We start from the raw sequence: 13,498 nt of genomic DNA on the forward strand, positions 1-13,498 counted from the left end.
TATAGGTAATGCAGATTCTAGAATGCTAGAATGCTGTCACAAAATATTTTAGCAAATTGAGTAGATTCCTTATTAAATGACATACTTCAGTTATCACAAAATATGTTAGCAAATTTTTTACATTTCTTATTAAATGACAAATTTTTTCAACTGAAGTGGTTGAGAAGCTTATTTTAGCTAGATGGAGTGAGTGGGCTATATTTATGCCATTGGAGTAACCTAGTTTGCTCCTGAGTTGTTTTGCGGATGTAATATAGGCTAAATTATATTAAAAATATTATATTTTAGTGGTTTTAACGTATATGAAAACACCGGCCAGACATGATATTAACATTTGCATGAGCTTTAGAACTTTTAAGCATCCTTTCACTCAAGAAAAATCATATCAAGAACTAGGTAATATGACAAAATGCATAAACATGCATTAAAAACATTAAACAGTGTACATATATTTGTTGTCTCATTACAAACTTACCAATGTGTTTGTTAGCTCATTACTAACATATATGACAAATGTCACAACATACATGTTAAAATAACTAAATATAGACTAGGGATGCAATGATTAACCAATTTCAGTATTAACTACACTTTCATTTGTCACGGTTAATTAATCGTAAAGACTTCTTAACACTGCATTTCTGCACAGAACAAAACTGCTGCAACTAAACAAAGTTATACCAACTGCGTGCTAATTTAAAGTTCCAAGCTTGTACACCGAGGCTAATTTACACATTTCTACTCCAAAGAGAGAAAAAATACAAAATAAAAATACCAAACAAGTTCATAATATAGATGATCAGAAGTGCCTTTCAGACAGAGGTTCAGCTGTTTTTGACTACATTTGTTCTTTTTAAAAGGGAAACACTCAGCTGATATGATGCCTAGATTTACATTAGAAAAATACAATTTTTTACTATTCTTTTTCTTTTCAGTGTAAAATTATTACTTACTGTAAGTCTTTCCAAAGACATTTTTTTCACTTATTTACAAGTCCAAAGAGAAATAGACTATTGTTTGTTTTTATTATTATTCTGTGCTGTATTATTAAAGTACTGAGAAGCAATAAATAACACTTTAAATTATAAGTTTTCATGTGTTTTCATGTTTTCATGATTTTCTAAATGAGTAGTGTTTTGAAATTAACGAATGCATAATAATCGTGATAACCGTGATTATTCCTCAGACTATAATCGTACAACCAAAATCTATAATCGTTGCATCCATAAAACAGACCTTATGCCTCTGTTGGTGGCATTGAATAAATTTATAATCTGTAAATCGTGCATTATGTGTTCTGACATGCTGTGAACACCTTTGTGGTGATACATGACCGCCTGCATAACCGCTTACTCTTTCTTTCAGAATAAGAGTCACATAGTAAGTATAATACAAGCTTAGATAAACTTAAAAATAAGGGAGGAAGTTTAACTGTTGTAATCTCGCTAGGAAACATTGTGGCCAATCAAATGCTGCCGGGGGCATGCATATTAATGATCCCATGTGAAATGTTTTGTTCCATTAGATCTGTTTTTACACTCAATTTATTTACATGAGAACAAGGAAACAATAGTGTTAAAACTGTAAACAATGACAGGTGGAAAAAAACAGCAAATAGGATAAAAAAAAATTATCCTATCATTTTTAATAGATATTCTAGAGACCTCACTTAAATCCAGAAGCGATCTCTGTGAATTTATTGTAACTTGTGGTTAGATTTAGTGTAAGTGGTATGTTATTTTCAAATGTAACTTATAGTGACTATCATTGACTATGTAATTTCTGAAGCATCGCTATACATGCGTAAACTAATAAAATAAAACTTTGAAAAAAACTAACTGAAATTTTTTCAGAGAAAATGTAATATGCTTTGTTACACCACTCACAGGACATTTCACTTGGAAACTGCTGGGAAATGTTTTTTCCCTAAGCCTCGGTCTGTGTGTTACAGCATATGCTTTCTGCATTTATTTACATCTCAGCCTGCCATTCTCTAAGTTCCAGCTTAAGCCTAAAACTGCGGGCAGCTATAGCTTCATGTTAATGCATGAGTCCATTTGGTAAAGACAGCTCCTTGTCAAATCAAAACGTCAGCTTTTCATTACTGACTGTGATTGTGACTGTCCAAAGAATTATGATCACTGCCACATGCAGACATCACTGGAGGGGTATCAGAGTCAGCTCTGAGCTTATGATCTTCCCTACACTTCCTGAAAACTGTCAGCGTGTCTTAAATTCCCCAGCTTAGTCTGACAGCATTAGGTTTAATTCTCTTACTTATTTCAGATCACTGGTGAAATCCATAATCTAAACTGAAACTCATATTAAAACTTAAATTAAATGTTTCTTATTATGTCTATTAACAACTGCAAGTCTGCTATATTTAGCTGATGATTTTTGATTTACAGCTAAGCACTAATAGCTTTTGGACTGCGTAGCAAAACAGAAATGTGGAATATGTGAGGCACTTAAATTACAGCTATTATTAGTACTATAGGAAGATGTTTTTACATTAATGGAATAAAAAAGATAATATTTTATCTATTAACTGATTGGAACACGTTTGTATCTAAAATATAGCACAGTAAATCCACACACACACATAATACACACATAAATATGTCATCTTATTTCCAAAACAGAAGAAAATACTTTTGATCACACGTTTTACTCAAATGATGTTTGCTGTTTAAACTACTGATTTAAAATGAGCTGGATCAACACAATTCCTGAGTTTTTTGGGGGGCAACTTAATTGTTTTATGTTCATTCCGCTTAAATTTTTAAAAACTAATAAGTTAACTTCATTCCTTCATGTTGCACCAACATCAGCCTAGTGAAAGGCGGGGTTCTTTTTCTCTAAAAGTGGACTTTTTTGCATTTTCCCCTCACATTTTGTATTTGATTAAGAAGTTTAGATACAGCATATTGGTGACATTTTATGAATTATTTTGTGCTGGATTAGCTTGACTTCTGGAATCATGTGTATGCTTTTTGCAGTACCAAAATAATGACCGTTTTGTCAAGTTGCTTACTAAGATCATGTGTCCAAACACACACTACATTATTTTTTCATTTTTATGGGGACATACGGCGAAATTCAATAATGCAATATGTTGTACTAATATATATGCACAATATTGATAACAATTATTTGTACTTTTGGAGTGCTTTTTAAATATATTCAGATTGTAAAAGTGGTTGTTTATCACAGCACTACATGCTTGAATATTAAATAGGTGATTTATATTCAAACATACATTATTATTTAAACATTTTCATATAATATAGCATGCGAAATTCTTAGGCTTTTAGTTCATTTACACGGTTTTATGCTTATAATAAATGTGTTTTAATATAATTTTGCACTTTATGTGTGTTTGGCTGTAAAAGCGCACCTACAGGTGTTTCTATACAGGCACAGGTCAGATTTTCTCCAGGTCATAATTTATTTAATTTATATAAATTTTGTCTAAAAACGTACAGATGTTAGACCCATTCAGTTTTATCTGGAATGTGTCCCAGACCACCTTTTGAAGTTTTCAGAGCGATCAGATTTATATCCGAGTAGAATAAAACGAATGAAGTGACCAGGTGTAAACAGCCTCAAAAACATGGACGTGATGGAATTAGTGCCTTTTGCTGTGAAGTGACGGCTGAGGACTCTGCTTGGTATTAAAGCCTCCAGTTATTTTAAAAACAATGTATGGCAAAAATAGGGAATGGGAGGTCATGGGACAAAATCAATAATGCCCAATATACAGGATGTCCCAGCTAATGCAGCCAGTTAGTCTAGAACCATGAGGTTGGTAGTGACAGATTCTCATCTGTTAGGAAGTAAGTAAGGTTAGCCTTACCATGTTTGGCAGTCTTTTTGAACATATGTTCAATAATTTGCGACAATGACACTGCTGCTTGCTTTCTCTTCCCTCTCTCTTTCTCATTTCAATCCACACCATTATTCAGTATGGATGAGGATGTCGCATCAAAGTTTTAAACGTTACCGCTTGGTGGGTTATGTCACATGACTCGCGTAACATTATTGTGGCTTTGAGGCTCCATGGGATTTAAAATGACACCTTATTATGAAATACATATTTGTTAAAATTACATAAAATAATTGAAATGACAAATTCTGGACCTTTTGGCCATGGGGTGGGTCGTCTTAACCACCCGAATCCCTCCTGGCCACGGGCATGCAACAAATTGATTGTGTGGAAGCCAGCATTTTTTACAGGGTAGACTCTTAATAAAAAAAAACTCTTTACATTTTTCTTTGAGTCTATATAGTTACAATTCTGAGATGTCTGGTGACATATTAACTTACATTTGTGAGTGCAAAAACAATTTAACTGTGAGATTCTAAAGTTGTGATTACCTTTTTAATATTTTATTCCATTGCCGAAAAAAATCCCATACATAAATATGCATTTCTTACCTAATTCCGGTTCACTGTTGGGATCATCCAGGGCCATCCTTTCCATACACTTCTCCTTCTCTAACTGGATGACACAGTCTGGATGCATGCAGCAGATCTAAAATGAAATGCAGAATGAAATGTTAAAGACACAAAAGTTGATCATATACTTTAATTCGTTTTTAACCATGTGCAATCGTATTTATAAATAAAAATAAAGTCATTTTAAAAATGTTGGAACCCTGTTGCCATTGACTTGCATAGTATTTGTTTCCTCAACTGTGTACTGCAAGTCAATGGTTTCTAGCAAGTTACACATTTCTAACTATTATTTTTCAAAATATCGTATTTTGTGCGCAAGAGAAAAAAGGTAACTCGTAAATAGTGAGTACATTTACATTTTGGAGTTCATTATTTGTAACTAATTAAATTAACTAAAAACATAAAGAGATTTTCAGTGCATAGTTCATTTAGTAACACTTTAAAATAAGGTTGTATTACAGTAGTTAATGTTAGATAATGCATTTACTAAGATGAGCAAACAGTGAACAAAACATTTATTACAGTATTTGCTCATGTTAGTCAACATTAGTTAATGAAAATACAGTTGCACATTGTTAGTTTACGCGGTGCATTAACTAATGTTAACAAGCATGCATTTGGATTTATATAATAATGCATTAGTAAATGTTAAACTATGATTAATATATGTTTTTTTTATTAATATATGCTGTACAAGTATCATTCATACTTAGTTAATGTTGGTAAATACATTAACTAATGAAACCTTATTGTAAATTGTGTCCAGTAATTTAATTACATTAAGTAGTTCCATGTAACTCATTACATACAACACTTATCCTAAGTTAGCACATACACTATCTGACAAAAGTCTTGTCATCGATCCCAGTTTTAAGTGCAACAAATAATAACTTGACTTCTAGTTGATCATTTGGAAAAGTGGCAGAAGGTAGATTTTTCCAATAAATCATCTGTTGAACTGCATCCCAATCATTACAAATACTGCAGAAGACCTATTGGAACCTGCATGGACCCAGGATTCTCATAGAAATCAGTCAAGTTTGGTGAAGGAACAAAATCATGGTTTGGGGTTACATTTAGTATAAGGGCGTGCGAGAGATCTGTAGAGTGGATGGCAACATCAACAGCCTGAGATATCAAGACATTTGTGCTGCCCAACATTGCAAGCCACAGAAGAAGGCAAATTCTTCCGCAGGATAGCGCACCTTCTCATACTTCAGCCTCCACATCAAAGTTCCTGAAAGCAAAGAAGGTCAAGGTGCTCCAGGATTGGCCAGCCCAGTCACCATCATTATTGAGCACGCCTGGGGTAAGATGGAGGAGGCATTGAAGATGAATCTAAAGACTCTTGATGAACTCTGGGATTCCTGCAAGAAGGCTTTCTTTGCCATTCCAGATGACTTTATTAATAAGTTATTTGAGTCATTGCAGAGTATGGATGCAGTCATCCAAGCTTATGGCAGTCAAACACAACATTAATAATTTTTTCCACTGCTGCATGATTTTATATTATGTACTGCACTTTATTTCTGTTAAGTGACAAGACTTTTGTCTAAGCAAAGTCAGACCTTACTGTCCTAATTAAATAATTAAAAATCAAGGCATGATCATATTTTATTTTTGTAAAATAAGCGTAATCTAGAGGACTTTGCCTTTCATATAAGCCACTTCTGATACTAATGATCAACTAGAAGTCAAGTTATTACTTGTTGTTCCTAAAACTTGAATAGACAACAAGACTTTTTGTAAGGTAGTGTAGACGGAAAGTATGTGGTCTTTAATGAAAGTTTGACAGTAATCACTGAATCTGTGTTTCAGCCGTGAAAAGATGTAAATGTTAGTTGAATAAAACAAAGCTTAAGTTTAGTGTAAATATAATTACCCATTGCATTAATATATATCAGTATAGAATAGTGTACATTGTTTCATTATACTTATTCATTCAATTTAGTGTCCATCTCATCATACTGTAAACACAATAGTTATTTTCCCTAGAAAATAGTTACTTTTATAATTATGTGATACAATTACTAACTTAGTAACTGAGAGGTAGTAACTATAACTAATTCCTTTTTTTTAAGGTAACGTGTCCAAAACTGGTAAGAATAACCATATTGGGCATTTCAGCAAAGATGTTGTATGTACAGTATATGTGGCCAGAGTTTAGACACTTTTTATTACATGGATTTTTTTTAGACACAAATTTATTACAGATTAAATTGTACTGGGATGATGTGAAACTCTGATATCCTAAATAGTTGCGGTGTTATTCAAAAGCCATTAAATGCACATTTAGATGGTAATTTCACCTGACAGTTGTTCATTTGGCCTTGTCAAATGAACAGATAAAGCCTAAGGATTCTGACAGTGTTGGATTTTAGTTTGATGAGCTCATCGTTGACTTGTTGCTCTGAATAAAAATCTGACTTGTCAGCCATGTATAGAGGCATTTCAACAAAATTACACCTCCATTATATCATGAAAGAATTGCGACTCATAAAATGATGAACATTTTTCACACTCACAGGCAGAGTATTGAGTTTTTGGGGGCGTTTGTTAAAAAAATATATTAAAAGTAAAGTAAATGAGCAATTCCAGCGTTATGGATGTGACATTTGCATAAAAAAAATCAAAACTAAATTCACATAGAAAGTATATGTTAACATTATATTGAAACATCTGTTTATATTTTCCAAAACAACTAACCACAGAGTTATAAGATCATAAAAATCTTAATCTGTAAATATTTTGTACTTTAAATGAGGAAAATAAACATGCGTTATGGATGTGACCAAAAAAGTCTGAGAGTTTAGAGCATACAACATACTTTGTAGAAATTCTGTGAATTAAACTGCACAACCCAAAAGAAACAATGCTATTCAAAAAGACAAGAATTGGCTCTGTATAGAACAAAAATGATTGATTTTATTTTATTTAAGATTCTTGCATTTATGAGGAAAAAGTTTGGTTATAGATGTGACATTTCTTCGTTATGGATGTGACAGATGTGAAATTGCCACTTGTGTGACTTTGGTAAATCAAATATAATTGTTTGAAAACATTGACAGATGCATTTTTGAGTATTTCTAAAGCACTGTAAAATACTTGTTTGCACAAAAAACGTAGAAACGGTTTGAAATAGTTGGTGGTTCACTCCACTGTGGTGACCCTTTGATAAATAAGGGCGGAAGTAAAGCTGAAGGAAAATAAACGAATGAATAATATTAAAATATTACAGTATTTTCTAATGGTTCACTCTCTTTTGGGGCCCTGAGAAAAACTACTCAACATCCCCCCTATGCATCTTAATTGCAAACGTATTCAATTACTAAGCATAGACAACGTTAACGTTTATACAGTGTTGTACAGTGTGATGCAGAGCTCTTGTGTAAGAGTCCACTGAAACATAAACAGAAATCAATGCAATGTAAAACTATTTGGTCACAGTGCACTTTTCTCTTACATTTGCAATTTGCATTTTGAAAACACTACTGGTTGGGTTAAGGGAAGGGTTTAGGTCAGTGGTTTCTGATCTGTACAACATCTGTATGACATTCTACTTATACAAGTAGGGTGTGTATCCAAAATGTACAATGAATGTACCCAATGTAATATATTACAGATTTGCAAAAAATATAGATAGCGGCCACTATGGAGCCAGATCAGTCTCAAAACTAAGACATTTGCAAAAATCAAACTCATACATGCACAGCACAATTCATATTTACAAAATCCAATTTGTATATTCAAAGCACAAATCATAAATACACAAATTCAATTCGGAAATTCTAAACACGATTTATGAATTTGCAAGTAAAGATCATAAATATTTCCCCAAATGAATTGAATGTGCACATTTATGAATTATATTTTGAATTTACAAATTGTGTTTTGAATTTACAAATTGGATTTGTGTATTTATGAATTGTTTCGAATTTACTAATTAGATTTGTGTATTTACGAATTGCGTTTAAAATTCATGATTAAAATTTTGTATTTTATGATATTAATTTTATTAAGTAAATATATTATTTTTGAGACTGATCTGGCTCCATAGTCTCTAGTGAATTTGTCATCTGAAACGTGTAATCCAAAATACCCGGAGCAACATATTTTATGTTTCACAAAAATGTAGGCTAGGGCACATATTTCCATTGACCCAGGCCTAAAAAAATAAGCAGTTTATGCATTAACATCTTCCACATACTTTATTATTGTACACAGAAAAAAAATATTAATATAAAAGGCTGCATTCTTTTAGCAAATATTGCACTTCTTTAACTTAAACAGTTTTCAAATTAGGACAAAATTATGCACCCCCACACACAGCACACAGGATCATTAAACATCTTCAGCCCAGGGTCAAATGACATTCCGAGCCAATCCAAATGTGTGCTCCGTCTTATCTCTCCCACTCAGTGTATGCCTAAAGAAATCACTCCTTCCTGCTTCATTCGTTTCCAGAATATTCATCTTACAGCTATCTTTAGGAAAAACAAAACTGAGTGATGTTCTACATTTCTTCCTTCACTCGAAAGACGGTGTTCTCAGGTGAACAGTTGCAACAAATACAGATGATTTTTCATCTAAACTGTTATTGTCTGGGGTGGCATGGTGGTGCAGTGGGTAACGCTCTCACCTCACAGCAAGAAGGTCGCTAATTCGAGCCTGGGCTGGGTCAGTTGGCATTTCTGTGTGGAGTTTGCATGGTCTCCTCGTGTTCACGTGGGTTTCCTCCTGGTGCTCAGGTTTCCCCCACAAGTCCAAAGACATGTGCTATTGGTGAATTGGGTAAGCTTAATTGGCCATGTGAATGAGAGCGTATGGGTGTTTCCCAGTGATGGGTTGGTGAATAAGTTGGTGGTTCATTTCGCTATGTGGCGATCCCTGATTAATAAAAGGACTAAGCTAAAAAGAAAATGAATGAATGAATGTTATTGTCTGTTAGATCGCATCTTGACACACAGGTATCCAAACTTTGTTGATGGATTTGAGCAGAGGCTGGTTTGTTGTTGTCAACTTGGTTACAGTTGTTTGTGTGCAATCGTTGTTAAGGAATAATAAACCACGTTGAGAAATGTTTATCCTTCAGCGCTAATGTTTGACAACCTTTAAGAAAGCTTTGAGATAATGTTGATGGTTGTATAATAAAATGCGAGGGGGAATCAATCTGATTTATTATTATTATTATTATTATTATTATTGAGATAATTGTTTTTTGCACATTCCGTTCAAATTTGGAAAATATTGTATTTATTGACATGGATTTTTTTTTATTAATTAATTATTGCCATTCAGCTTTACACAATATACAAAAGGCATTTTTATTTTACAAGTAATAGGTTCTATCTCTTCACATTGACTCTAATGACATCTCTATTAAAATGAACATTTCCTGATTGCTGTATTAATTGTGTTAAGAAAATGTATAAATTAATGAACATTAGACTGTATCTTTGACAATCCTACATAAAATATTAACACTTGCCTGAGAACAATTTGGTTGCATAAGGAGAAATAACCTAGATATCATTTTCAGTCAAATCTAAATAGGGTTTAAACATAATATTTTAATAATCCTAATGCATTCATGACCCCCTGTTGAATGTATTATTATTCAAATTTATTTATATTTTCTTAACCAAGCCAACCAAAAAAAAAAAAGATCCTCATGTTTGCAGCATTCAAAATAAGATAATAAATGAAAAACCTTTCATCAACAGAAGAGCCTATAATGCACAGTGGATTTAACAGAATATGAAATCGAGTTATGGCATATAATCAAACTAATCAGTGTTGAAACCTTCCTTAATACTGCTGATTTGAGACCCCTGAGATCGTGGTTAGTGTGATAACTGGTCTCAAAGCACTGTGCTCCTTGTGCGCCGAGTTGAAAACATGAGCGAAATTTAATAAACATGAGCACCTGCGTTAATATTCATGAGGGCTGTGTATGCTCTCCTCTCACCCTGGCTTCATCACAGAGCTGATTTCCATCATAAAGAGACTACGCAATTCACTCCTACATCATGACAGCAAGACAAAAATCTCTACAAACAAGCAAATGCATAAAAACTCATTCATTTCCTTTCTTTTTCTTGCTCTATTGCTGTCAAAATCATTTTTTCTCTCTCTTTTTTTTGCCCATTTTATCTTTCTCGAGCTCTGGGAAAAAATTTATCCTTATTGAATTATAATGTATTTAAACCATACTGTGCTTGTTTTTTGATCAATTATAACTGATTTATTTCTCTTAAATCTTGGGAAATGTAAAATGGCATTTGCAATCAGGTAGAAGACAAAATAATAATAAAAAAATGCATTTGTTTTGAGTTGTTTCTGCATATTTAGATTAATAAATAGCTATTTTACATGTCATTTCATGCTGTAAAAACAGATAGAAATATGAAAGAAGGAGATACTCTATCTAAGTTTCCTTTTTTCCCCCTCGGGTATCAGTAATCCAATACAATGTGTCACATCTGTAATTCCAAGATTAACTGGAAATGGAAGGGGGGAAATGAACTCTGCTGTGGGATTAGATGATTTCTGTAGGGAAACTCTTTTCTTTTAATCTTAGATTACAAGTACTACTATAAACAAGGGAACCAAACCTAAACCATATACAGCCCAAAGATGAAAATAATTCCACATTAACATGACAGAATCTTCCAAGCTCGAAAACAAAAAAATCACTTCCATAGAAATCACTTCTGTTCCAAATTATTGAAGAGAACAGAATTTACAGTAGGTTTTTAGTAACTTAACATTTACATTTTAACATATTATGTAAATTCATAACGCATCATCCATGAAAACAACTTACAATTTTAACTTTCTTCCCTCTGTAATTTTGATTCTTTTTACTATGCGTATACATTAAAAAATGAGTTTAGATCATAGGCAGAAACAAAATCTAGGCTATTGTATTGTATTTTCATGTGTTGGATGTCCATATTGTGCTCATTATTGAACTACTCAATTGTTGTTTCATTACATCTATTTTAATCTTGTATCTTAATTGTTATGAAATGTTAAAAAGTTGTTTAAAAGATTATTTTGTCAACAGAGGTAACATTGGTCATCATCTAATGCAGTGGTTCTCAAAATGTGGAGCACAGGTATACTGCAGGGTAGCAACAGGAGATCAGCAGAAACAAAATGAAAGAAAGAAACAGCCTTGGCAACAAATGATGCTTTGATTTTATAAAATAGCATTAAACACCAATTCTTCTGAATATTTGAACTGGAATTTGCTAGGCAGGTGTGCTTAAAAATAACCCAAGAACGTCAACCTCTTGCGTCAGTCACTAGTATGACCCTTAGTCTTAGTCATCGTTCTAGCCCCACTCCAAGTGGGATTCAAACTTTATTTCCAGCTTGGGACTTGTTCATGTTGACATGGATGTGATCTCTAGCATCAGTCTAGAATGTTCAACCTCTTGAGGTTTCTTTGCAGATCTCCTAATACCTGGTCTTTATTACACTCACCCTCCATTCCTCACTCCCACCAATATAACCCCCTTCAGTTCTACTAGCCTGCACTGTATGGGGTTCTGACAAGGATGATGTCTCTGGGATCAGTTGCTGGTGTGCCTCTTGAGATGAGGGTAATGAGTTCTTGAGTAATGAATACAGATTGCCCCATCCGGGTCACGGCACCAAGTGACCAGGCATTCTACTAGCCTTGCTCTTAGGCCGCATTTACACTGCACTGTTCAAGTGACTCAATTCCAAATTTTTTTCTCCCATGTGGCACAAATCGGATATGGCCCATGTACATGTAAGCAGGAACAAATCACATGGATTCAGATTTATTCAAATCAGATTCAGGCCTTGTTTATATGTGGAAATGTATCTGTGTTCTCTGGATCTGTGTTCTCGTTTCTGCAGTGTAAGCAGGTAGATTGGATTTTCACCTGTCAATGTGATTCGCGCGTCATTAAAAACCATAGCAAATGACGTCAATTCTGACACTTTCTTTTCAGAACAGACCAGTCCCAAACCTTAAATCTCATACACGAGGACTTAAACAGCGCAATGTTCGTCACGTAACCAATATAAACTAATATAAAACTAGTGCATACACCCCGTGCATAAATCACACCATGGACATTACATTAAGATGCCTAAAGGTTTAAAAAAAGCCTATATATCAAAAGAAGATGGACAAATGACAACCTTTCTGTCATAAACTATAGTAAAACAGCTTGTCAAAAGCTGCAAACAGATTACATACAGGAATAGAGAAAAGAGCACTATTTTATTATCAGCTGTTAGCCACCGCCCACTCTTTTTTTTTCCTGGTCATTGTGCCTTTGCCGTAAATGCAGAAGAACGGATACGAATCACTTTTAAAAGATGATGTAAGCAGGTCATCAAAAAAAAAAAAAAAAAAATCGGAATTGACCATCAAGATCTGCAGTGTAAATGCAGCCTTAGCTGGATTTGTGGTTGACGCGGTAGACGCACTGACAAGGATGGAGTCTCAAGTATCAAGCACTACTGCACCACCTAGTGATGTTTACTTGCACAGTTTCTGCACACTGGCCTCATTTAGGTTCTACTCAGGTTCTACTATCCCTGTTCTAAGTATGATTTAAATTGTGTGAGGTGTTTAAGCTAACAAAGATGCAGTCTCTAGTGTGCTCCTTGTGGTCAGGGTAATAAGTTCTTGCTATTTGGCTTTCATCGAACCCTCTACAGCTCATTCACATCTGGGTCATGACACCAATTTGACCAGGCATTCTACTAGCCTTGCTCTTAGCTGGATTAATGGGAGGTGAACGCACTGACAAGGATGCAGTCTCAAGTATCAAGCACTACTGCATCACCTAGTGATGTTTACCTGCAGAGTTTCTGCTCGCTGGCCTTATCTAGCATATCCAAACCTCACTCTGACCAAGTTTATGGGGCTACCGCATCAGTACAACACTCAGGTTCTACTATCCCTGTTCTGAGTAGGATTCAAATTGTGTGAGGTGTGCAAGCTAATTATATTCACACTCTCTAGTGCGCCCCTTGTGGTAAGGGTAATAAG

General features: G+C 34.0%; 1 protein-coding gene across 1 annotated transcript in view; it reads right to left on the minus strand.

Annotated features, from left to right (window-relative positions):
* The window catches only part of adcyap1r1b (adenylate cyclase activating polypeptide 1b (pituitary) receptor type I), a 57,523-nt gene that overhangs the window by 21,253 nt on the left and 22,772 nt on the right, over nucleotides 1–13,498 (minus strand). The window contains exon 3 of the mRNA XM_056460079.1: nucleotides 4,438–4,534. Within this exon, the coding sequence (XP_056316054.1) occupies nucleotides 4,438–4,534 (97 nt within the window). The remainder of the gene's footprint in view (nucleotides 1–4,437; nucleotides 4,535–13,498) is intronic.

The sequence above is a fragment of the Danio aesculapii genome, chromosome 6 (genome assembly GCF_903798145.1).
Source record: "Danio aesculapii chromosome 6, fDanAes4.1, whole genome shotgun sequence".
Classification (NCBI taxonomy): domain Eukaryota; kingdom Metazoa; phylum Chordata; class Actinopteri; order Cypriniformes; family Danionidae; genus Danio; species Danio aesculapii.